The 25,108-nt window shown below is 43.9% G+C and overlaps 1 protein-coding gene across 1 annotated transcript in view; it reads right to left on the reverse strand.

Moving 5' to 3' along the window:
• CEP112 (centrosomal protein 112) overlaps positions 1-25,108 on the reverse strand; it is a 297,346-nt gene that overhangs the window by 176,885 nt on the left and 95,353 nt on the right. Inside the window, exon 17 of the mRNA XM_029912219.1 lies at positions 24,152-24,231. Within this exon, the coding sequence (XP_029768079.1) occupies positions 24,152-24,231 (80 nt within the window). The remainder of the gene's footprint in view (positions 1-24,151; positions 24,232-25,108) is intronic.

Consider the following 25,108-nt stretch of genomic DNA (forward strand, 5'->3'; position numbering starts at 1 on the left):
TGGCAATATTTTAATTTTAGTCTTCAAGTGACATACAATGCTTCACTCTTGTAGTCACTACTGTCATTACACAAGTTTGAGGTGCCACACTTTGTAATCATGCTGTTGTGTTATGTATGGACAAAAGATGAAAAATGCACAGATCTTCTGAAAAAAGTGTCAAACTAGAGTTTTCCTTTAAATACAAACTTCACTGGTACTAACAGGCCTCTGGAGGATAGGAGAAAATGACAGGCTACAAATAGTTAATAGGACTTTTTTTTCTTTTAAATAAGGTTACCACATATTTTCTGTCCTCTGCTCATACTTTACATTGTGCCCCCTAGAGTGAGGGTTATGTCAGCATGTTCACTATAGCTAAAGGAATGTTTACAATATGCTGGAAACTTTGACTGATTCTGTGCTAAATGGTTTCAGATGCTCTAGTAGAGCACAGAGTGAGGAACAGCTTGTTGTTTTTCTATTGATTCTTAGGGTGGGGGGAAAGCTGTTTTAAAAGAGAACATTATATTCAAAATGTTCAACCACTTAAAGTTACCAGAGGTTTTAAATCAACATAATACAAATATTTATGCCAACACAACAGTCAGTAATTTTTAATCAACAAAAGAGAATGATGAACAGGATGAATATGAATACAAATTCTTAACAATGCTCTTTATTGCAACATTTGGAATGAAAGACAATGCCCTCTCATATTTCTTTAATTATTTCCTGCTTTAAATATAGTAATAGTTTTTCCATTCCTACAGGAATTCCTCCAAACACACATGAATTCTTCATTTTCAAGTAAAAATGGAATTAACTACAGGAAAGCAGCTACATTTTGAGCAATTATCTTGAAAAATATTAAAATAAAAAATATAAAGCAAATATTTAGAGTCTGGATTTAACTAAGAAGAAAACTCCTAATTAAAGCTACAGCTCCATTTATTCACCTACCACTTTATACCTAGTTGCTGTGCCGCTGTCCTTCTGAAGAGTTGGTTTTACACAGCACGTGCTATAGTACCTAGGTAGAGCTGGAAGCCACCACTTTGGAAAACTAAACAATATTTCTAAAAATTATTCTTCAGTGTCATAATGGAATGACTCAGGTTTTTCATTTTTAAACGATGTTTATTCATTTTTTTTTATCAGTTCTTGCTGATATCTGAGCTGCAGCCATAATTATTTCATTATGACATCACAACAATCTTCACAATCGCCAACTGTGATAACATGGAGACAACTATGGATTGCAATTTGGAAATATGTACCAGTGACAGAATGTTTTTTGTTGTTTTTTATTGACATTTTTGGTTCCTAAATTATTTTGATTTAAACCACTTGGGACAAACAAATTCCTAAGACTCACTGCAAAACATAGTTGCCCTAAAGTTACCATTTTTATACACAATGAAAGGCTAATTTTGGTAGTCCGTGTTTAAACTTAACCGTCAATACAAAATTATGTAATAACTGTCTGAACTAAAGTAAAATAGCTTGGATCATCACTGTACTCCTTCACCACTTCTTCTTTCTATCTTCTTCCATCATCTTTTTTCTTCTTTGTGTACGTGTTCTTCTTTTTCCTTGCTTTCAAGCTATTTCTCTCTTTTCAACTCAGGGGTGGAAGAGTGTGTGTTCTATTTCTCTCAGGAGGCATCAGCTTTATGTGCCCCTCATCATTTTCATTATATGTATTTATCAGGACAAGGCTAAAGAAAGGAATGTAGTGGATGACTGTGGAGCTCTGTAGGAGAACAGTCATCTCAAAAGATGGAAGACCCTAGGTAGAATTTCTAATGTCTGCATTTGACAGAAGTTTTTCTGAATCTGAAGTGAAGAGCAGAATGCCTTTCAAATAAAGCAACATTTTAGCCTACTCTTCTTAACTGAAAGAAAGCCATGTAGACAAGGATGATTCCAGAGAGTCACTGCCAACACCAAAGAAAGATAGGTTACACACACAAAACCTTCATTTTTTGAGAGTTTTGTCTCTGTCTACTTCTATCTGTGCCCCACTGCACCAACTGAGCTGAGCATTAACAAACCTCAAGAAATCAGTGCCTGTTGGGGCCATGCTAGCACTCACACAGCATCGTATTCAGAGCTGGGTCTATAAAAGGATCACACAGGCCCAACCACCGTTGTGCCTTCTGTTAAGCCACAGAGCCTCAAAAGATAAACTCTGTAGGAGATGGGAAAGAGAAGAGGCTGTCAGAATACCCTGTAGTACTATCATACTAGCTAACGTGTAACATGTCTCAACAGACTGCTTCATCCATTTAGACAGGCACTGAATGGAAATAGCATTCTCTTTACAGTGGTCCCCAAAGGCTACAAGTAGTCTAGGTGACTTTCTAAAAGCACTAGCCCTATTCACATAAAAGCTCAAAGCCCTCTTGATAACATGGGGAATCTAGTTTGCCATGGGTCAGAGTGTAGTTTCAGGAAGAATACCAATGGTCTCATTTAGGAATAATTCCGACACCACTTTTGGCAACAATTTAGGTTGAGGATCCAGAATAACTGAAATGAGGAATAAACTATTAAAGCTTACAACTGACTGACACTTCTTGCAGATGTTACTGCAACTAAAATTCTGGTTTTAGTGATAGCTGGAATAAAGAACACTCTCTCAAGGGTTCAAAAGAGGAGACCTTCAATCCTGTCCATACTAAGTTAAAGTCCTATGTCAGAACAGTGCTATGTCCTATGGGAAATTATAAATCAGCCCTTTCAGATATCTTGTGACAGTGTGAGATGATTCAAGATAGAAGAATTGTGCACTGGTAAATAACATGCTGAGCTGTGAGGCAAGTAGAGTTTGATTCAAGACTAAGAGACAAAGTATAGTAAGACAAAGTATAGTAAATAACACAAAAGAGATATACAGAAGTATGACGTGGAGACAGATTGTTATTTGCTGCTCACAGAAACACCTTTTCCACTTCTTATGAAATATATCAGGACTGAAGCGGACTCTGTTGCACTTCTACAAGAGCACGACAGATCAGAAGCAGCCAACACCTTGCGATTCAAACTTTGAGGTGAAGTGACTTCAGAGTGGAATATATGACATGACCAACTTCTTGTGCTAGCAGGCCCAATGATACTGGTAGGAGATATGCTCCCCGCCCCTGTGATCTAAGAAATCTGTATACTAATACCATCTGTCCCATGTGAGGGCAACCAGTATGATTCCCAGATGAGATTTCTTGCATCTGTTAAAAAAACAAAGTCTCCGCAAAATTGGTTGAAAGATGAAGAAATTCCTTGCTTCAGCACAGCAGAATGAGACTGTGATAGTATCAGTCCATATCTCCTCTGGAGAAGAACTGAGGGCAATTTGCATCACTGTTTATGCAAAGAGGTCTATGGATTGAGATCTATGTACAGTGGTTTCAAGGACCACTCATGTTGTCCCTTACAGTATATGAATGACATAACCTACTCTCACATTATTTTTGGCTGCTGGATGTAGAGGTATAGAAAGCACGTGATGAGTCAGGTACCAATCCACTGTCTCCCAAAATAGAGGTTGGGATCACTTTGTCTGCTGATGTAATACATGGCTTATTTGATGTCTGTTAGCAATTAAACATCAAGCCACTGATCAATCACGGAAAAGATTTTAGAGTCTAGCTTACATGTCAGCTCTCAATTTCAGACCATTTATGTGCAGTTTGGTCTCCCACAATTCATCATCCATAAACTGGCAGATTCTGGAGATGGGCTCCAAGCCCAGATTGGATGATCACAAAAGATCGACACAGTGGACTGAAGCAAACTTCCTTCAACACGTTATCTAAGAGTTCCCACTGACAAGGTTTCCAGAAAATATTTGGAGGAATTCTCAGAAGTATTCACATTTTATCCACAGATGAAGTAAAATTTATTGCCAACTAAACCAGTGTTGTAAGGGTCTCATTCATCGTGAGCACCGTCAGGGTTACTGCATTAGCTCCACTGCTATCCCTTCTTGGGGTTTCACTGAGTGCACTCTGACCGGTGTTAGACCTCTGACTTTTACCTCTCCTGGGGTGGAATTCTGAAATTTGCCTTCTCTTAGACCAGGACCTGGGTTACTGCCCTCTGGATAGCAATCATACTTACTTCAGAAGACCCAAGTAAGGTTTGGACCCTGCTGTTGACTTCTATCCAGGAGCCATGATTACAGGGACCCCACAGACTTCTCAAGCAGTATTATTTAATGGTAACAGGAGGCATGCAGGATTCAGAGACACTGGTTAGAAATAACGCAAGAAGAGACCTAGCCTTATGGGTCTTACTGAACCCTTTAGCTGCTCCTGCCCTAAACACTTAGGCCCTGCTCAGAGACAGACAGACAGCCTTGCAGTATCTACATCTCTCTCCCATCTTTGCATCAGTCTCGTGGCATGCTGACCACTTCCCTCTTTGCTTTCTGTCAGGGGCACCTTTTAACCATACCTTTTAATGGGTCAGGCTTTTTTGATATATAGGGTCTCAGCCTTTAGATCTTTAGCATCTCCTGATGATAGCCCCACTGTTCACTTAGCTGCTCCAAAGCCTGAGATATCTTATCTCTTAATGTTTGTTTTGTTTCCTGCCTAGGCCAAGCCTCAGCATTGATCTGGCAACCCTTTAAGTTCAAGTAGGTAGCGATACAAAACTGCACAAGAAAATCAGTCACTCAATATTCGTAAGAATAATGCAGATCTCTCTCAGTTCATCACAACCCCATTAGCTACAGGTTTAGAATCTCCCTGAATTTAGAGGATTTTCCTCAGGAGGACAGTTTGGCAAATATCTGTAAGAGAAAATGCTTTGTCCATGCCAGAAACAATAACGGAAATTATTTAGGTCGGTACAAGAGTAGGTTTGTCCCGGTTTATGTAGAGCTAGGTACTGAAACAGTGCATATGCCGTGGTGAATGACCATTCTAAGGCCTAGTGAGACAGAGCCCCAATTCACCAAGTCAGCTAGTACAGGAATCTATGAACACCTTGATGCCTGAGTCTGTCTACCCCCTTTGTGAGGTACTTCCTAAATAGCCTTGGGGATGCAGAAAGGCTTAAGGACAAAACTTTGTATTTGTAATAGCTATAGTAATCCTCGGAGAGCCATTCTGAAAGCAACATGGAAGTGGCATCCTTTAAGTTGAGAACACTGAACAACACTTGACAGAAAATTGTAGAATTAATAGATGCTAATGTCAGCATGTGTAAGTTAAAGATTGTAATGAGACAATAATGGGACCATAATGGGACACAGGTCATCTCTCTTTTTCAGTATAAGGAAGCACCATGAAGTGAAAGAAACCTTTTCTTATGTACTGCCGAGACACTTCTATAGCCTCATCCTTAAAAGAGCCACTTCTGCTCTTATCAGATTCTCATTGGAAGGATCCCTAAAAAAAAAAAATTATACATATGGTGTGGGCTGGAAGTTGGCAGGAACAGAACTGGATTATATATCCAAGCTGAACAATCTCTAGTGCTCAGCTGTCAAATAACCTAAATTGCCAACCAATTAATATTTGTTATATATATTTATATATGCTACCTGTTAGTTCCAGCATTTTTAATCATATTCTAAAACTTGGAAAAACATTGATACCATCAAAAGACCAATTAATTAACTTTGTTAGAACAAATACCTCTTTATAGACCCTGAAATGTTAGCAATGCTGAACTTTTAGTTTAGATTGCAAACTGTACATGAAAAAAAATCTCATCATAACTAAAGATGAAACAAGGATGCAGTGTTCTGTTCTATCAGATCAGTTTTAAATTCAGATTCAAGGCTACATCAGGAATGAGTTTGGATTTGACACAGCTGAAATTTCACAGACAATTCTCATCAGATTTTGACCAAAACCTCAACAGAAATATCTTTTTCTGATTTTGGAGCCAACCTACAACCAAAACCAATTAGCCAGGGTCCTGATCCACTGATTCTTATCAGAAGCACAATCCTGAAATTCAACAAGGTTCAGACTGGTCAGAAGTTCTAGGCTTTAACCAAGCCCTACTGTTAATTAAGAAAGATAACCTCTTGCATTTCTACATGAAATTTTCAAAAATCCAACTTTTGCCAATTTTACACGTTTTATGCAAAATGTGTAATCAACATACAATACTATAGTTTCTGAACTATCACTTAAGAAACAGAAATAAAGGACTAAAAACATATTGGGCAAAATTTACTCTCTGTTATGCTGATGAAAATCCAAAGTGCAAATCTCCAAGTCAGTGTAGTTATTCTAGATTTAGCCCAGTATAAAATGGAATAGAATTTTGTCCCGCAACTCCAAAATATAAATAAAAAATATCTGAATAGTACAGGTTAAAACATTTAAATAGAAATGTAACAATGATTAAATATTGATTTGAATTTCCATGGCCACGTCCCCTCAGCTTTTTGGGGGAAAGAATATTGACTGAAAGAATGTGGTGCTATTCTGGGATGTCATCTGAAACAGATCACACACAAAAAAGCTACAACAGCATCAACATGTTTTAGTAACTGCTGTTTCAAAGTGCAAGCCTGTCTGTAGATGGGCTTTGTCAGTTTCTGGAAAGTACAGCCCCCAAAACGGTGACATTATACAAAGCTCTTAGTTTTAAACAAGATTGGATGAAGACTAGACAGGCAATGGAGAAAAGAGGTGTTGCTAGTTTCTTGTGTAAACAAACAATTTTACAGAGTGAATTTAAATGAGCCGGCTGGTGAACATTTGTTCTGTATCATCAGCACTTGCAAAGTGCTTAGCCTTGGCTCTCCAGACAGGTAAAAAAAAAAAAAAAAGACAGAGTACAGAAAGTCATGAAGCACTTAACTAGATCACTTGCATGTATTCTTTTGACAGTCGAAAAAACGGTTACCTACCTTTCATAACTGTTGTTTTTCAAGATGTGTTGCTCATGTCCATTCCATTCTGGGTGTGCCCATGTGCGCGGTTGTTGGAGATTTTTGCCTTAGCGGTATCCGTAGGGCCAGCTGTGGTGCCCTCTTGAGTGCCGTGCTCATGCGTCGGTATATCAGGCGCTACCTGCCCTATGCCCTCTCAGTTCCTTCTTGCCAGCAACTCCAACAGAGGGGCAGGAGAGCGGGCAATGGAATGGACATGAGCAACACATCTCAAAGAACAACAGTTACGAAAAGGAAGTTAACAGTTTTTTCTTCTTTGAGTGTTTGCTCATGTTGATTCCACTCTAGGTGACTCACAAGCAGTATCAATGGAGGTGGGCTCGGAGTTCACGGTCTTGCAGCTTGCAGCACTGCTCTGCCAAAGCCAGCATCGTCTCAAGCTTGCTGGATAAGCGCATAATGAGACGTGAATGGGTGGACAGACGACCAGGTAGCAGCCTGACAGATTTCCTGGATCGGCACCTGCACCAGGAATGCCACTGACAACACTTGTGCCCTAGTCAAGTGCGCTGTCACGATCGCCGGTGGAGGCACCTTCGCCAGCTCATAGCAGTAGCGGATGCATGCAGTGATCCAGGAGGAAATTCTTTGAGCAGAAACTGGGTAACCTTTCATTCTGTCTGCCACCGCAACAAACTGCGTTGACTTACAGAATGGCTTTGTTCTATCTATGTAGAAGGCCAGCACCCCTCTGACGTCCAGGGTGTGTAGCCTGCGCTCCTCATTTGATGCATGAGGCTTTGGAAAGAAGACGGATAAGTATATGTCTTGGCCAGTATGAAACTGCGAAACGACCTTGGGCATGTACATGAGGCCATGTGGCTCAACAACCACAGGCAGGCGTGAGCCATGGTGAGCGGGTGGTTCTTTACATGGGAGATCAGGTCCGACATGGCCTGAAAACAAGCTTCCAAAAGGAAGGCTCTGGCTCACGTGGAATCGAGAACCGCCCCAATGAACTCTATTCGCTGGACTGGCGTTCAGGTGGATTTTTTCTCGTTTATTAACAGGCCCAGGTTGCAGCAGCTGGAACACACCAGATGGAGGCTCCTCTGCACTTGGTCCTGAGACCTGCCCTTGACGAGCCAGTCATCGAGATACGGGAATATCTGGACCCCGCAATGTCTCAGGTAATCAACCACTGGCGCCATACATATTGTGAACACCCTAGGGGCCGATGAGAGGCCAAAGGACAGCGCTGTGAATTTAAAATGGTGTGCGCCCGCTATGAAACGAAGGAAACGCCTGTGACCTTGGAATATAGAATTATGGAAATAAGCATCCTTCAAGTTGAGGGCAGCGTACCTGTCTCCCAGATCCAGGGAGACCATGCGAAACTGCAACTTTCTGAGAGACTTGTTGAGGCGACGCAGGTCCTGAATGGGTCTGAGACCCCCTTTTGCTTTCGGTATTAAGAAGTAGCGGGAATAGAAACCTTTCCCCTTCATGTCCCATGGGACCACCTCCACCAGCCCCAGGTGCAGGAGGTTCTCGACGTGGAGTTGCTCTTGAGAAGGGTCCCTGAAGAGGGACGGTGAAGGGGGTGGCTGAAAATTGCAGGGTATAGCCCCAAGATACTATGTCCACCACCCAGCGGTCCGAGGTGACCCTTGACCAGGCTGAATGGTCAGGACAAAGACAGTCGAGGAAAGAACAAGCTGGATTCGGGAACTGACCTTCAAAATGAGCGCTTCTGGCCCCTGGGATTCTTTCCCGGGCCGGTCTGCACGAGTGAGCAGGATGAGGAAGGCCAGCAGCGACTAAAACTCGTGTCTCTATCCCTTCTTGCAGACCCCTGACGAGGCTGCCAAGGCCTTGGCAGCAGGGGTGGCCAGAACTGCTTCTGTGCAGACTGCAGTGTACGCATGCCCAGCGAGCAAAGGGTGGCATGCTTTAACCCATGCAGCCTCGCATCAGTGTGCTCCCAAAAGAGACTGTTCCCATCCCCTGGATAGAGGTCTGCAGCTTTTGGGACAGGCTGGCAGTCTGAAGCCAAGAGCTGCACCTCATGACCACTGCTGATGTGACCACTCTAGCTGCTGAGTCCACCGTGTCCCACGCCATCTGGAGAGAGCACCTAGGCGCCTCAGTGCCCTACTCCACCAGGGTGCCAAATTCCTGGGCCAAACCTTGAGGGAGGGACTCCTTCAACTTACGAAGGGAGTCACATAAAAATTGTATCTGCCCAAGAGGGCCTGGATGGTTCACCACCCAGAATTGCAGTCTGGCTGTTGAATAAATTTTTCTCCCAAAAAGGTCCAGTCTTTCAGCCTCTATTTTTGGGAGTTGACCTGGTGTGCCCCTGCTTGTCCTTTTTGTTGGCCGCAGAGACAAACAGCGAGACCAGAGGTGGGTGGGCATAAAGGTACTTGAACCCTTTGGCCGGGACGAAGTACTTCTTTTTGGCCATTTTGGAGGTGGGAGGGATAGACGACGGGGTTTGCTAGAGGGCCGTGGCAATTTTCAGGACCCCGTCATGCACTGGTAGCATAACACATGCCGGGGTAGAGGCAGAGAGGACATTGAACAAGGTGTCTGCCTGCTCGGCCATCTCCTCCACCTCTAGGCCCAAGTTCTCAGCCAACCATCAAAGCAGGGCCTGGTGTTCTTTAAATTCGTCCGGCGGGCTGGCCCTCGAGAGTCCCGCAACCGCCTCGCCCAGAGATGAGGACAACGACTGTCCCGCCAGAGGAGTCTCTGGGGCATCATCCCCCATGAGGGAGGGGGGTTTGGGTGGTCACTGACTCGGGCACAAGCCCAGTGCTGCCAGCTGTTGCTCTGATGTGGCAGCAGATGAGCGGTGCGAAGGGGGCCATCGTCATCACCGGCATACCCCACGCACTCCAATAAGGCCACTGTGCTGGCCACTGCCCATGCTGCCAAGGTGGTGCCGTAGACGTCAACGCAGCCTCAGATGCCCAATCGTGCCAGTGGGGTCTTGGCAAGGGTCTGACCTGCCCTTCCATGCTGAAGGAATCCCCTTCCATTGACCATGGCGGGGCCGTCGACACCTGTGTCGGCCTACTAATTGTCGCTGCCAGAGACCAGTGTTTGGAGTGGGAGGATCGGTGCCGGTATTGAGGGGACCGGTGCTGGGTCTGGGGAGACCGGAATCACGATGGGGAGTGTTCTCAAGGGGCAGGCGACCAGGATCTGCGCCGAGAGGATGACCGGTGGGAGGGCAAATGGTGTCAGTAGTACAGAGACTGGTGCCTCCCCCAGGTGATCTGTGTCAAGAGGGCGGGTACCGCGATCGCAGTGCCAGTGACCGAGGGCGAGCCCCAGAGAATATGGGCTGCGACACGAGAGATCTGCGGCACTGAGATGGAGAGTGCGGCCTTGTCTCGGGGATCGGTGGCGGTCCACTGCCCCCCTGAGGGGTCTCAGCGGCTGGCTTGCCCTTTGCAGTTTCCAGCAGCGCAGACGGAAGCCTCTGCTCTCTCAGAGCCAGGGGAGCTTGGGAAGGCGTTGATGCTGCCAGAAGTTTGGATCCCCTAACACTCCCGGGAGTTGGTGGTGGATCCTTTAAGGGACTAAGGGCCCCAATGCCCCCTGGACTTTATTGCCCGATGCCGGGGATCCGTGGCGGGCGGAGCCCAGTGCCGGGGGTGTGCTGCGCGCTGAGGCCAAGGTACTAGGCTTGATGGGATGGCTTGGAAGCCGGACGAAGGGCAGCCTCCATAAGGAGAGCCCACAAACAAATATCCCACTCTTTCTGAGACCTGGGTCAAAAATTTGTACAAATACGATACTTGTCCTTCACATCTGATTCCCCCAAGCACTTGAGGCAGCTGCTGTGGGGGTCACTTACAGGCACTGGCCTGTTACAGTCCGCACAGGGCTTAAGCCCCGGAGACCGGGGCATGTCCCACCTGGAGCAAAGTCCCCGCTGGGATTCTAACTTCTAACTACACTTAACAACTACTTAACACTAACTACTATAAACAACTATTTACAAGGCCCTAAGGCTCGAAATCAGAAGAGATGAAACCGCTAGTCCTTGCTATGTGAGGAAAGGTGCCCAACTAACCACCAAGAGGGCATAGGGCCGGAGGCACCTTATATAGCGATGCATGAGCGTGGCACTTAAGGTGGCGCCACAGCTGGCCCTATGGATACTGCTAAGGCAAAAATCTCTGACGACCGTGCCCATGGGCATGCGCACACTTAGAATGGAATCCAGATGAGCAAGCACTCAAAGAAGAATGTGTAGTTGAAAAGATTGCACCTGTAGAGGCAATGTTACAATACTCTCCTTCTCCCATGTCATTCCTTTCAAATTTGTTTTCTTCAACCATGTTTATTTGTAGAAAGTGGAAAATTGTAGGAACATTATGATTTTAGCGGTACAAGGAAAATAATGTTAATTGGTTCATCAGGCACTCAAAGTAGAAAAGTTTTGGATCAGGACCCACGACTGTTTCTGGGGTATGTACGTAACCACCACTATACTCTGTTCATGAGGGAAGCAGCTACAGCACAAAAGTTGGTAATGCCAATATTACACTGTGAAGACAGAAGATATGAAGTCTAAATTTAAGGTTAACTTTATTTTCACACTTTCATACACACCTATAAAATATTACATAGAGACTCTCTCAAGGTGAAAGCTCTATGTGGCTGTGCAATCACAAGCATATTCTGGATTCCAGACTATTACTGGCAACCTGTAGATCTGATCCCCGGTAAGAAGAAGATCTGAAAATATGCTTTGTTCAGATCTTGAAAAGGCAGCGTAAATACTAGCTCCATGGTTTATATAACCCACTCCACCTTATTCTTTCCTTTCACCTCTAGTTATGTAAATATACTTGCAGTACTTATGGGCCTGGAGGAGAAAAAATATCTGGAAAATGTCCTTCAAGGCAATTGCCTTCATTCAGACTCAGAATGCTCCCCTTTAGTATTCAAAGGATTGGAGCTCGTATTATTGTTATTGCTTCTCACCTTTATTTTTCTGATGTCTTTACAGCAGGGGTTCTCAAACTTCATTGCACCGCGACCCCCATCTGACAACAAAAATTACTACATGACCCCAGGAGGGGGTACTGAAGCCTGAGCCCACCCAAGCCCCGCTGCCCTGGGTGGCAGGGCCAAAGCTGAAGACCGAGCCTTGCCGCCCCAGGCTGGGGGCCTGTAAACTGAGCCCCACTGCCCAGGGCTGAAGCCGAAGCCTGGTCCCGCTGCCCAGCACCAAAGCCCTTGGACTTTGGCCCTGGGTGGTGGGGCTCAGGCTTCGGCTTTGGGCCCACGCATGGGGCTTGGGCCCTGGGCCCCAGCAAGTCTAACGCCAGCCTCGGCGATCCCATTAAAACAGGGTCACAACCCACACTGGGGTCCCGACCCATAGTTTGAGAACTGCTGCTTTACAGAACGTGGATGATGTCAGCATTCCAGTGTCATATCCTGTGGTGTATCCCCATTCTGCTCCTTCCATTTGCACTTCATAGATTTAATTTCACTTTCATCTTTGAAGCCTAGTGACCATTTTTAAGCTGTATTTTGTATGCCAGTATGGACTGATGCCAACCCTGGAAGTATGTGCATTTTTACTGGCAGAAAGTGAATAATTGGCACTGGACAAAAGTAATTTTAATGTGAAATCCTTGGCATATCATTGGTTATAGATCCTACCCTAACATCAAATTGTCAATATTTGAATTTTGAATATAACTACGTATTTATCAACCATGAGAATTGTATTTCTATACTGAACATACAACTCCTCTGGAGTTCCGTGAAAATACTGTGCCTACCTCATTTTAACCAATTTCAATAAAATTCTTAATTAGGGTTCAGTTTTTTAAAAAAGTTCTTGCAGTCAGGAATTTCCCCCCCCCCCCCTTAAATAACTACTTCATACAATACAATTTTACAAGACTGGGAATGGAATGGTCTGGAGTTTACCATGGTATTTAGCACCAAGAGAAACAGTACAAAGGAAAGGTAACAGTTTAGTGACATTTTATGGTTACAGGAATATAGCTCATCTTGCTCTTTATTATGAGTAACACACTGTTGGTTTTGACAGATACCCAGTAAGTATGCCCCATCTTGGAAAGAATAAGTAACATTTCCAATGGATGCATCAGAATGACTAAAGCATTCAGTATTTTGGCATTTTTGATCAAAAATCATTTGCACATCAGAAGTTATTTTTGTAAATAGATTTTTTGCTAGAAATATAACAAATGGACATATTTTCTCCTACCAGCCAAGGCAAAATAGTTTAAAATACTGTAAACTGCATATAAATAAGACAAGTAGAATAAATGTATTATAATAATGTGTGTAAAAAGGAAAGGTTCAGTTTCATAAAAACATTCAGACTGAGTATATTATAACAGTAAGGAAATGAAGCATAGTCATACTGAGTAGCGAAGATTAGGAAACAACTTGATACTGTATTTCTTTATGAACAATAACTGTTGGTTATTTCTCTTAGTTTAAGGAAAAAACTTCATTCATTTAACTAAACTCAGCAATAACATTTACAGGCTAAGAAGTACTTTTCACTAAAAAATTGGATTTAAACAAAATTATTCATTTTTAAATCTAAATAGGCCATCCCTAGCCTGAGACGTTCTACTGTAACCAAAAGCATTATTTTATATATGATGATGGTAATCATTTATATAGTGCGGTAAGTTTACATGGAGCTTTGAACACAGTCTCTGCCCAAATGATTTTATAATTTAAGACAAGGGGCATCCTTTACTGACAGAGTTTGGCCAGAGAGAAACCCATGGCAGACAGTGTGTGCTCGAACTCTACAGTGGAGTTGGATTGTGTGAGGGAACAACTTCCTATAAAACCAGGGGCAAGTCGCTTAGTCTATCATCTCTGCCTCAGTTCACCATCTGTAAAATGGCGGTGATACTCCTCTATATCACAAGGATGTTGTGTGAAGATAAATTCATTCAAAGATTATGAGTTGCTCAGATATTATGGTGATGGAGGCCATACAAGTATTTTAGATAGATAGGTGTCCAGATCATCAGTGGAGACACAGAGCAGGGCATTAGACTGTTGTGAGAAACTATTCAGGCTACAGTTTAGTGTTAGATGAAGATAAGTAAACCAAATTGTCTATTTCTCATAGGATTTTTTTCCTTGCATACAAGACATTTTCATTAGTAACAAAGGTATTCAGCATTTTTCTTCCTTTCTTCCCTATCAATTTCAGCTAGAAGGAGATGGCTGACAAGTAGTGCCTGTATTACCTATAAATTAGGATTACCAAGACACCTGTAGCAGTTTTAAATATTACAGAGCAAACCCTTTGCAAATGTATGTTTCTGACCTCAGGTATTTAGTGTAAATCCATGAAAACAATTTGAGTGAAGTATGATGTAAATTTGAACTCAGTAGAAAACTGCATTAAAACTATGGCAGCCTTATTTAAAGTGTACTATATCTTTAGATTTGCAGAAGTTTACTACTCCACACTCTGTCTCAAATCACTTTTACCATGAATCTACCTGGATGTGTTTGAAACTGCAACAACACTGCCTGCTGTCACACCACTAAAAGATCCCCAAATGCCTACCATTTCCTTTTCTATGCATTTCCAGTTGACTAGCTACTTAAGATGTAATCCTGTGGCCATTTCAGAATCAAAGTGCATCCAGATCAAAGAACTCTATGAGAAACCACTGACACACCTACTGTGTTCTGAGCTGCAATTCCACAAGGCATGGTTTCTATTGAAGAGGGTGAATTATTTTTTTTTCCTGTCACAGGGGGAGATAGGGTTGTTTTATAAAGGTTTACTCTCTCTCTCTTTCAAGGGACTAGCTTGTAATTACTTACTTTCATTACAAAAATACTCAAAGAAACACAGCAAAACAAAACATTTCTCATATAGAAGTCTAATATAACAGTTGGATCTTGCTGATTTGTACTGAGAGCTGGGAGACCCCATTGTAAGTTACTGATTTTTACAAATGATCGAGTAAATATAAGGAAAGGACTCTCTGGCAGTTTTAAAAAAAGGTTCACACTTCCTAATATTTTTAAAAATCTAAAACAAATATTATGTGAGATATCAAGAGTCAAGGAGTGGCTTGAATTTGCGGAAGTGGAGTACTCACTGAGCCTTGAAGACTTAACAATGAATGAGCTTTCCTCAATTCAGGGCATGTGCTCAATCTATCCCACCACTCACTCTCACGGGCACTTGTTTCTCCAGAAATATATTGAAGCCTGAGTACTGGATCATAACAATAGTCATGATAAGAGTTTTACATCTCTTACTTGTATGTTATCCAACCACAGTTTCACACCATCTTTCATACTTATTACTACAGGCTACCTATAGAGACAAGAAGACACAATAGTATCACCAAAACCAACGAGGAGACCTTGTGGCACCTTAGAGACTAACAAATTTATTTGGGCATAAGCTTTTGTGGGCTAAAACCCACTTCATCAGATGCATCACATCACTTTCCAAAGCTATACCTTTCACCCGTAAGAGCTTTGTAGCTCTTTATGTTACCCAGTAAATGAGGGGCCATATGGGAACACCTTCACAGGCAGCAACTCCTGGTGAGCTCTGTTGCCCATGGCCGGCAGTGTGGTAGATGTGCCAGCCACTGCCTCATCAGGGGAGGATAAGGAGGATGCCCGTGGGGGCACCGGATCCTCCTGTCCCTCTGGCTCGCGGAGATCACCCTGCATGATGCACCTTCCAAGGTGCCAGGAGAGGCACCGGCTTCCGGCCCCATACCGGTCACCACTGCAGCCTTTGTGCCGGCCTTGGCACCAATCTCGTGGCTTCGCAGAGGCTCCCAGGCTACAGATGATGATGGAGGGGCCTGTGCCTCTGCTACTACTGATAGTGATCTGGACCCTGCACCCTGGACTTGGTGGTAGGCCCATCGGGTCCAAAAGGGCCTTTGAGCCGGTGCCTGCCACTGTGGTGGCCACGGCATCATAGGCAATGGCTGCCCCTCCTCCTGTCTCGATCGGTGCCGAGAGCAGTGGGGGTTCTGCCTAGATTTGTATGACTCCACCTCTGAGTCCGACGATGATTCCGATGTTGGTGACCAAGGCGGTGCAGAGCGAGATGGTGCCAGGGAGTGGTGCCAAAGCAAGGGCAAACGGTGCCACATCATAGCTGACTTGCCTTTAGAATGCACAATGCTTCTTTGTGGTGCCAGGGCCAGTGCAAGGGACTGTGCTTTCATAGATATAAGGTCCCTGGCCACCTCAAAGGTGTACGGGGTGAAGGGCAGGTCCAACTCTTCCACCTGACTCTCTCGCACTGGGGATTCCACAAGAACCGGACTCGACGGACCTCCCTGAGAGGCCGGAGTCGATGGTGCCAGCTTTGTTGGAGCTGGAGCAGGGTGTCTTGGCGCAGGATGCATCCCACTAGCAAAGCCTCGCTCCACTGCTCTAGTGGGAGAGCGACCTCTGTCAGTCTTCTTGTGGAAGCAGTGCCGGGCATATGGGAGCAGTGCCGGGCACTCGCACTGGAGGTAGTCTTTGGCGCCAGGGAATGGCAGTGCTGAGTCCTTTCTCGGCGCCGCAGCCTCTCTTACAGAGGTCAACACATTCCACACCGAAGTGCTGGGCTTGGGGTTGGACGGCGCCTGTGCTGGCTGGGGGTGGAAGGCTGACTCCATGAGGAGCAATTTTAGCCAAAGTCTCTATCCGTTTTAGTTCTTGGGCGGAAGCCTATACAGATTTTACACTTATCAGTCTGATGGGCTTCCCCCAAACACTTCAAACAGGAGTCAGGTGGGTGTCCTCTGAGCATAGGCTTCTGACAGGACCCACATGGTTTGAACCCCTGAGACCCAGGCATACCCTGGTCCCTGGGAGGGGATGAATGTGGCGGTGGGGGGGGAACCCCCAATTGAAACTTATCTTAACTAACTATAAAAATACTGAAACCTAACTAAACCTAAATTAACTATTTACAGATACAACAGGAGAAAGTCCAGTAGGGGATCGCTTGCCATAGCAAGAGAAGAGAGCAGCTCCAATGACCTTCACTGGCAGTAAGAAGGAACTGAAGAAGTGATGGGTCAGCTGGGACCTATATACACCTCCATCAAGGCGTGACACCAGGGGGCTCCACGGCCAACCTGAAGGGTACCGCTACGGGAAAAACCTTTTGACGACTGAACGCAGCACACCCACACCTACTTGGAATCGCCATGAGCAAGTACTCGAAGAAGAATAAACAATTCCATTGCAATACATTTAGGCGAAAATAGTTACAGTGAATGTGCTCCCCACACAAATACAAAAAGATATACAGTATAGACAACCGAAAGCTTGGAAGTTCTAGTTTAATAATGTATTGAGCATTTTGAAATATTCCCTGTTTATTCCAAATACTTAAGAGATTATCTGAATAAAGACATATAGACTTCTGCTTTGTGCCTATTCTTACTGAACCATCTTCAAAAAGCCCCTATCCATCTACATAAGTAACACTAACATTTGACTGAGCAGTTTTTAGTAAATAACTTCTGGTTTGTTTCAAAATAATCTTGGCTTTTTTAAGAAAATGATTTCTGTAACTTTGAAATAGATGGGCAAAAATTAAATTGGGCTAAAACATATGGAAATAGTATTCTACATAATCAAAAGAGGAAGACGCAAAACTTGTCACACTTACATCTGCTGTGTGTAAATCATTCATACACCCAGAAAATACTGGGTTTGTTGTATACTGAAAATTTGATCAAGATGCAAACTCAATGAAGAACTTAGTTAATGCAATATATCTGTCTCTTTTCAGAGCAGAGTGTGCCAATTCTCTACACTGTTTCAGTTATCTTTGAAAAAAGGAGAAAGAAAGATTACTTACTAGTAACTGTAGTTCCTCGAGAGAGAGAGATGCCACTGCACATTCACACTAGTAGGATGCACTCCTGGCACCGCTAAGCTTCAAAAACTTTCTAAAAGCAGTGTCCCCACTCAAACTATAAAAGCACCACCTCAAAGAGCCAAGTATTTGGAGCTAGGTTTCTAGAGGCCATGTGGTCCCCTACTGCCTTGTTTCCTTCTCTTAAACCCCAGAGTCCTTTGGAGAGTAAAACTCAGAGGAAAAGAGGAAAGTGGACATAACATGAATATACACAGGCAACGCTCTCAGAGAAAAAATGGTTACCTACCTTTTGTAACTGTTGTTCTTTGAGATATGTTGCTCATGTCCATTCCATTGTAGGTGTGCATGCGCCCACGTGCGCAGCCGTTGGAGACTTTTGCCTCAGCGGTACCCGTAGGGCCGCTAACAGTAGTACCTCTGGAGTGCCGTGCTCAGGGCGTGGTATATCATACGTCACCGGCCCTGCGCCCTCTCGGTTCCTTCTTGCCGACAACTCTGACATAGGGGCAAGAGGGCGGATAATAGAATGGACATGAGCAACACATCTCAAAGAACAGTTACGAACAATAGATAACAGTTTTTTCTTCTTCGAGTGCTTGCTCATGTCAATTCCATGGTAGGTGACTCACAAGCAAAATCCCTGGCGGTGGGCTCGGAGTTCACAGTCTTGGAGATTGGAGTACTGTCCTGCCGAAACCAGCATCAGCCTGAACTCGCTGGGTCAGTGCATAGTACGAAGCGAACGTGTGGACAGACAACCAGGTCACTGCGCAGCAGATTTCCTGGATGGGCACCTGAGTAAGGAAGGCCGCCGATGACGCCTGCGCACTAGTCGAGTGAGCCATCATGATCACTGGTGGGGACACCTTTGCCAGGTCATACCAGTAGCGGATGCTAGCCATGATCCAGAACGAGACTCTCTGGGTAGACACTGGGCAACCCTTCATCCAGTCCACGACAGCAACAAACAATTGTGTAGACTTACGGAATGGCTTCGTCCTCTCTATGTAGAAAGACAGTGCCCGCCAGACATCCAGAGTATGCAGTCTGCGTTCCTCATCCACATTACGAGGCTTCGGGCAGAGGACAGGTAGGTAGGTATATGTCCTGACCGATATGGAACTGGGAGATGACCTTGGGCGGACGCAGTTGGACCTTGTCCTTATAGAATATCGTATAAGGCGGATCAGATGTGAGCGCCCTGATCTCGGACACCCTATGGGCCAAAGTTATAGCGACCAAAAAGAAGGCCTTCCAAGAGAGAAGCAGAAGGGAGCAGGAAGCCAGGGGCTCAAACGAAGGCCTCGTGAGCCTGGACAGCACAAGGTTCAGGTCCCAAGGAGGGACCGGGTCCCAGACATACGGGTAAAGGTGCTCCAGACCTTTCAGGAACCGCGTCGTCATGGGATGGGCGAAGACCGACCTGCCGTGAGTCGGAGGCTGGAAAGCCGAAATGGCCACCAGGTGCACCCTGACTGAGGACAGCGACAGACCCTGGAGCTTAAGGTGCAGTAAATAGTCCAAGATCTCTTGCAAGGGGGCCTCTTCCGCCAAGGCCCAACACATGAACCGCTTCCACTTAGCCACGTAAGTAGCGCTGGGGGAGGGTTTCCTGCTGCCCAGCAGGACCTGCTGGACACCGGCAGAACACTGCCGTTCTTCCACACTCAGCCACGCGGAAACCAGACCGTCAAGTGCACCGCCGCCAGGTTCGGATGCAGCAGATTCCCATGATTGTGGGACAGCAAATCCAGCTAAAGAGGCAGCTGCAACTGGATGGCTACCGAAAGACTCAGGAGCATGGTGAACCAGTGCTTATGAGGCCATGCCGGGGCTACAAGGATGACCGTTCCTCTGTCCTGCTTCACCTTGAGCAGGATTCTGTGGGTTAACAGCACCGGTGGGAAGGCGTACATCAGCACTCCCAACCATGGAATCAGGAAGGTGTCTGACACAGAACCCTTATCCCTGCCCAGCAGAGAACAGAACACGTGGCACTTCCTGGGGAGTTCCTCACCTGCGGAAAATTAGGCTGACCACCTCTGGATGGAGTGAGCATTCGTGGCGAGATGAGAAGGATCTGCTGGGCGATCCACCAGGACGTTCTTAGTTCTGGGCAGGTGGGCGGCCCCCAAATGAATGGCGTGCCGCACACAAAAGTCCCAGAGGCTGAGCACTTCCCGACAAAAGGCCAAAGACCTGGCGCCGCCCTGCCTGTTGATGTAGCACATTGCGGCAGTATTGTCCGTCAGGACCTGCACCACCTTGCCTTCCAGGTGAGGCAAGAAAGCGAGGCGCACCAGGCGAACTGCTCTGAGTTCCCAGACATTGATTTGAAGGGTTAGGTCGTGTTGCAGCCAACAGTCCTGGGTGTCGAACTTGCTCAGATGGGCTCCCCAGCCCAGATCAGACACGTCTGAGACCAAGGTGAGCGAGGGCGCCGGGGTCGTGAAGGGGACTCCCTGCAGCACTGACTTGGGATCCCGCCACCAGTCCAGAGACGAGAGAATGTGGCTCGGCACCGCAACCACTCGGTCCAGGGGGTGGCTGCTGGGAACGTAAACCGAGGCCAGCCACGCTTGCAGGGGCCTCAGATGAAGCCAGCCATGGCTTACCACATAGGTGCACGCGGCCATGTGGCCCATCAGTCGCAGGCACGTGTGGGCCATGGTGAGCGGTTATCTCTTTATGTGGATGATCAAGTCTGACATGACCTGAAATTTTTAATTGTAAATGTCTTTAGCAACAGGTTAAATTAAAAAGCACTCTCCCAGTTATTCAAAAGGAACATCCATTAACTTTGTCAGGACCAAGATTCCAGTTCACGACAGGTTTTCTCACTAGTGGAGATATCTTAACTAGTCCTTTGAGGAATCTTACAATAGTGGAATGGCTGAAGAATTTTCAATTGCCAACTGAAAACAGTACGTTGAGATGTCGATAGATCACTTTGAATGGTGACAAGGAAAAGCTCAGACTTCAGATATAATAAATAGTCCAGAATAGATAAAATTGGGGAACACCTGGAGACAGATTATCTGTTGCCCATAGAGATAAGTTCTTTTCCATTGCTAGGGGAAAAAAAGTGACTGAACTGTTCTGTAACCTACTTTTCGAGATGTTTTCTACATGTCCATTATACTGTAGGTGTGTGTGTGCGCCTCTAGAACAGTTGTCAGAATTTTTCTCCCTCCGCGGTACCCATTGGGGCAGCTCACACTGCATGCAGCTATAAAGGGTGGAGTCACCTCCAACCACCACCGGGTCCTTTTAGACAGAAAACTCCAATGCCGAGGGGTAGGAGGGCAGATCGTGGAGCAGACACGTGCAACACATCTCGAAGAATAACAGTTATGGAACAGGTCGGTAATTATTTTTTCTTCTTTGAGTGATTGCACATGTGCATTCCACTCCTGGTGACTCACAAGTCATGAAAACAGATGACGGGATCAGAGCCTTTCTGAACAGGGACTGAAGGTCAGCTCGCCCAAATCTTGCTCCATGTCTAGCTTGCAAACAGGAAAACAAGTCCAAAAATCTTTTTTTTCTTTTAAACACAACTAAAGCTTACTATCCTAAGTATATTGAAGACTAAACTAATTATATAAACACACACTATATTTACAAATGCTGGGATCGAGACAGAACTGTTTTGGTACTGAACAGAGTTCCAACGACCGTCACAGGCAGTAAGAAGGAACTGAGGGGGCTTAGGGGAGGTTCTGCCCTTTCCACCTTCATGCAGTGATGCACGGCAGCAATGGGAGCTTGAGCCACCCAATGGGTACCTCTGAGGGGAAAAAGTTTTCAATGACCCTGTGCTGGGCTCACCAACACCAAGATTGGAATCCACATGTATAGTCACTCGAAGAAGAACTGTGCATAAGGAGGTGAGGTGACACTGTTAGATGATGATTTAGATTGTAAACTCTCTGGAGCAGGGATTATCTCTTATCTATGTTTGTACGAAGTCCAAAACAATGGATCTCCAGTCCTAACTGGGGATCTTTGGGTGTCAATATAAATTATATTTATAAGAAGATATGGGGGCTTTCTCATGACAGCTCCAGAAGATCTCAGTACCATCACTGGCCTGTCAAATCTAGAGTACTCAGAAGGATACTGGTCTAATCTGATTTTTCTGATCACCAATAAAAATAATGGAATTAGTGGAGAAGTACGAAGGAGATCTTTGCTTCAGTCCAATAGAATGCATCAGATACAGTCTCTGTCCTCTCAATCTGAAGCAAAACTGAGGATGCTTTGCAATGCTCCTTGTGGCAAACACATCTATGAAAGATTTCAAATTTATCCAGTTCTCTTTATCTTTTAAATCAATGGGATTATTTACAGATTAAGGTACTACTCAACACTATTAAAAATGACTGGCCCTAAATTAACATTACATGTCAAAGCTTTCAAAACTGGATATCTCAATATGTTGGAATGTTCAAATTACCACTTAGGTGTAATAAAAGGGCTATTTATGTTCTTAAGTGTTGATTTGAGAATCCAGTTATCAGATTTAAACAGCCCATTAAACTGCTCAATTTTGAAAAATGGACTCCCACATTAAATTCTAAACTCAGATGTACAGCACGTGTCTTCACATAGCTTGAAAAATTCACTACTGAATTAGCATGACAGTGAATTTTCAGGACACGTAGCATTTCAAACTACACATCTAAGATTAGAATCCAGGCCTCTGTCTTTAATTTTGGCCCCCTGTGCTTAGACTCTACACTTTAGATCAGACACTACAAAGGTTTACACCACACTAGACTAGGCAGTCTACTTTGTTCATTAATCATTGACACAATGGGCTACTTAGACTGTGAAAAGCTGTCACATGAGATGTATTATGTCAAAACAATTGAAATGTATGTTTTAAACCCAGATTCTGCCTCCAGATACAAGGCACAAATTCTGGAAAATCACTTACTAGATGCAATATGACACAAAATGAGCTCAAATACAGCATCTTAGATCCAAATCAGCCTTTTTAAATCTAAGTGATACAAATTCTTATGATTCTTCCCTGAAAATGTTAGTGTGTATTTCCAGTAGTTACTTTTTGTGAAATAAAATGGATAAGTTAACCTCATCATCTTGACTATTGCAACCTCCTCCTCTCTGGCCGCAACAAATTCCATCTTGAGCACTTATTTCCTTCCAAAATGCTGCTGCACAGATTATTTTCCTGGGCCAGTGCTTTGATAACCCTCCACTGGCTCTCCAATCTCCACCATAGCTAACACATATTATCAGGCTTCATTTTAAGGATTTCACAGCATATCCCTGCCCTACCTGTAATATCTTATACAGTATCAAGACGTCAATACCTGCACCTGCTGTGCAATTTATGCCTGCCTGGCCCGCCAATTTGTAAAATTTTCCAACAAGGACCTTCACACTTTCTCCCATGATTCCTCTTTTGAATGGGAGGAACTCCATACAGAAATGTACAAAGGTACCACATTTTCCTTCTTCGAATCCCTCCTTCCAACTCTCCTCTATCATAATGCCTACTACAAACTCAACAACAGAATGGAAGATGATGTGGCATGACGGCTGCTATCATGCAGATTGGTATTGTTCCTCGAACTCCCCCAGTCTATTTGTTGTATCCGCCTGTTGTGTTTCAACTTATACTTAGATTGTACTCTCTTTGGGACAGGAACTGTCTCTTCTTTATATATTTCGATCTTATATATTTATATAATGCTCATCACTGCAATATCTGAGCACTTCCCAATCATTAATATATTTATCCTCACAACAGGTCTGGAGGGTAAGGAAATTCCCCAGGGTACTATTATCCCCACTTTACAGATGGGGAACTGAGGCACAGAGACTAAGTGACTTGCTCAAGGTCACAAAGGAAATCTGTAATGATACAGGGAATTGAATCCAGGTCTCCTGAGTCTCAAGCTAGCATCTTAACCACTGAATCCTGTTTGTACAGTACCGGGGGGCACAACTTTAGGAACTACCACAATACAAATAAATAACAACAATACATGAATATTTCAATTGTAACCTGATTCCCCTAATGAATGTCCACAACAACTAATCTTCAGTAAGGAATAATGGTCTGCAAACATGTCAGTTCTAAACTGAAGCTGGTTTGAGTTACTTAAGGGGAAAAGAGCATCTGAAACCACTAACTTCTATTTTGTTACATTCCTATCACTTAAAACCAGATGAACGGATTTTTTTTTTAAATTTTTACAGCTGACTAATAAAACCCTAAAAATAAGGTTTTATAATGGAAAGTTGACCCAAACTAAACTATAGGAGTGCTGTTATAAAACACAAAGCATATGGTCTACTTACTGAATTTGAATAAAAACATTGAGACATTTAAAGAAAGAAATTATTCTTTATCACGTTTCACTTACTTCAAAGCCTCTTCCAGTTTGCGAATTTTCTTTTGAGCATCCCCTCTCTCTTTATCAAGGTCATTTTGGAAGCCATGAATCTACCATTTCAAAGAAAAATTTTACATTTTAGCTACTATAGCATGTGACCAACAGAATGATTAAGCATTATATCAATTTTGAACATAATAAATTAGTTTCGCATAGGTTTAGATAAGAAGTTGTTGAAATATAATCAACATATGTAATGTGATGTTTCCACAGTTCAAACAAAGTTTAGGTACAAAATTAGCAGCAGGCGGAGACTATCAGAATATAACCTTCTCAACTAGTGTGATTTTTCTTCCTGTCCAAAGAAATGTTAAACTTCTAGTGTTAAAAATACAATAACTGTATTAAAAATAACTAGTTTTTTCTTTAGTATCAATTGCCAGTATGAGGATACTGAGAGATCATGAAATAAAGGGTAGATAAGAGATACAGATTTGTCTGAACCATATCTCACACAAAGCATTTTTTAAAAATACAATTAAATGGGTTAAAGCTACTTAAGCATACTAGCCACAGTATAATATACATTCAGATACTATGGCATCCAAGAGCAGTTGCCCCCGTGGAAAGAAAAGCTACAGAGGAAGAAGAGAACTGCACTACTCTAGAATTCTTCACCCTCATTGAAATAAAAAGTGAGAGTGATTCAACAAGCATGTGAGAAAGACTGCATATAGTCTTAGCTACATGCTTCAACAAGCACAAGATAAGTCAAGGTTTATTAATCTGTTCTCATTTTGAAATTCTTGGGTACTGTAATTTTGCAGTGTATGTGAACTGTGCATCTAACCTTAACACCCAAACAAATGCACACCCATAATAGTTTACAGAATCTTTAACATAAATATAACTCCTCAGTCAGCCAATATATATACATAACCATACATAAATATGTACATACACACACAAAACAAACACCCTTGCCCC

Source organism: Terrapene carolina, unplaced genomic scaffold (assembly GCF_002925995.2).
Source record: "Terrapene carolina triunguis isolate 2854851 unplaced genomic scaffold, T_m_triunguis-2.0 Scaffold192, whole genome shotgun sequence".
Classification (NCBI taxonomy): Eukaryota; Metazoa; Chordata; order Testudines; family Emydidae; genus Terrapene; species Terrapene triunguis.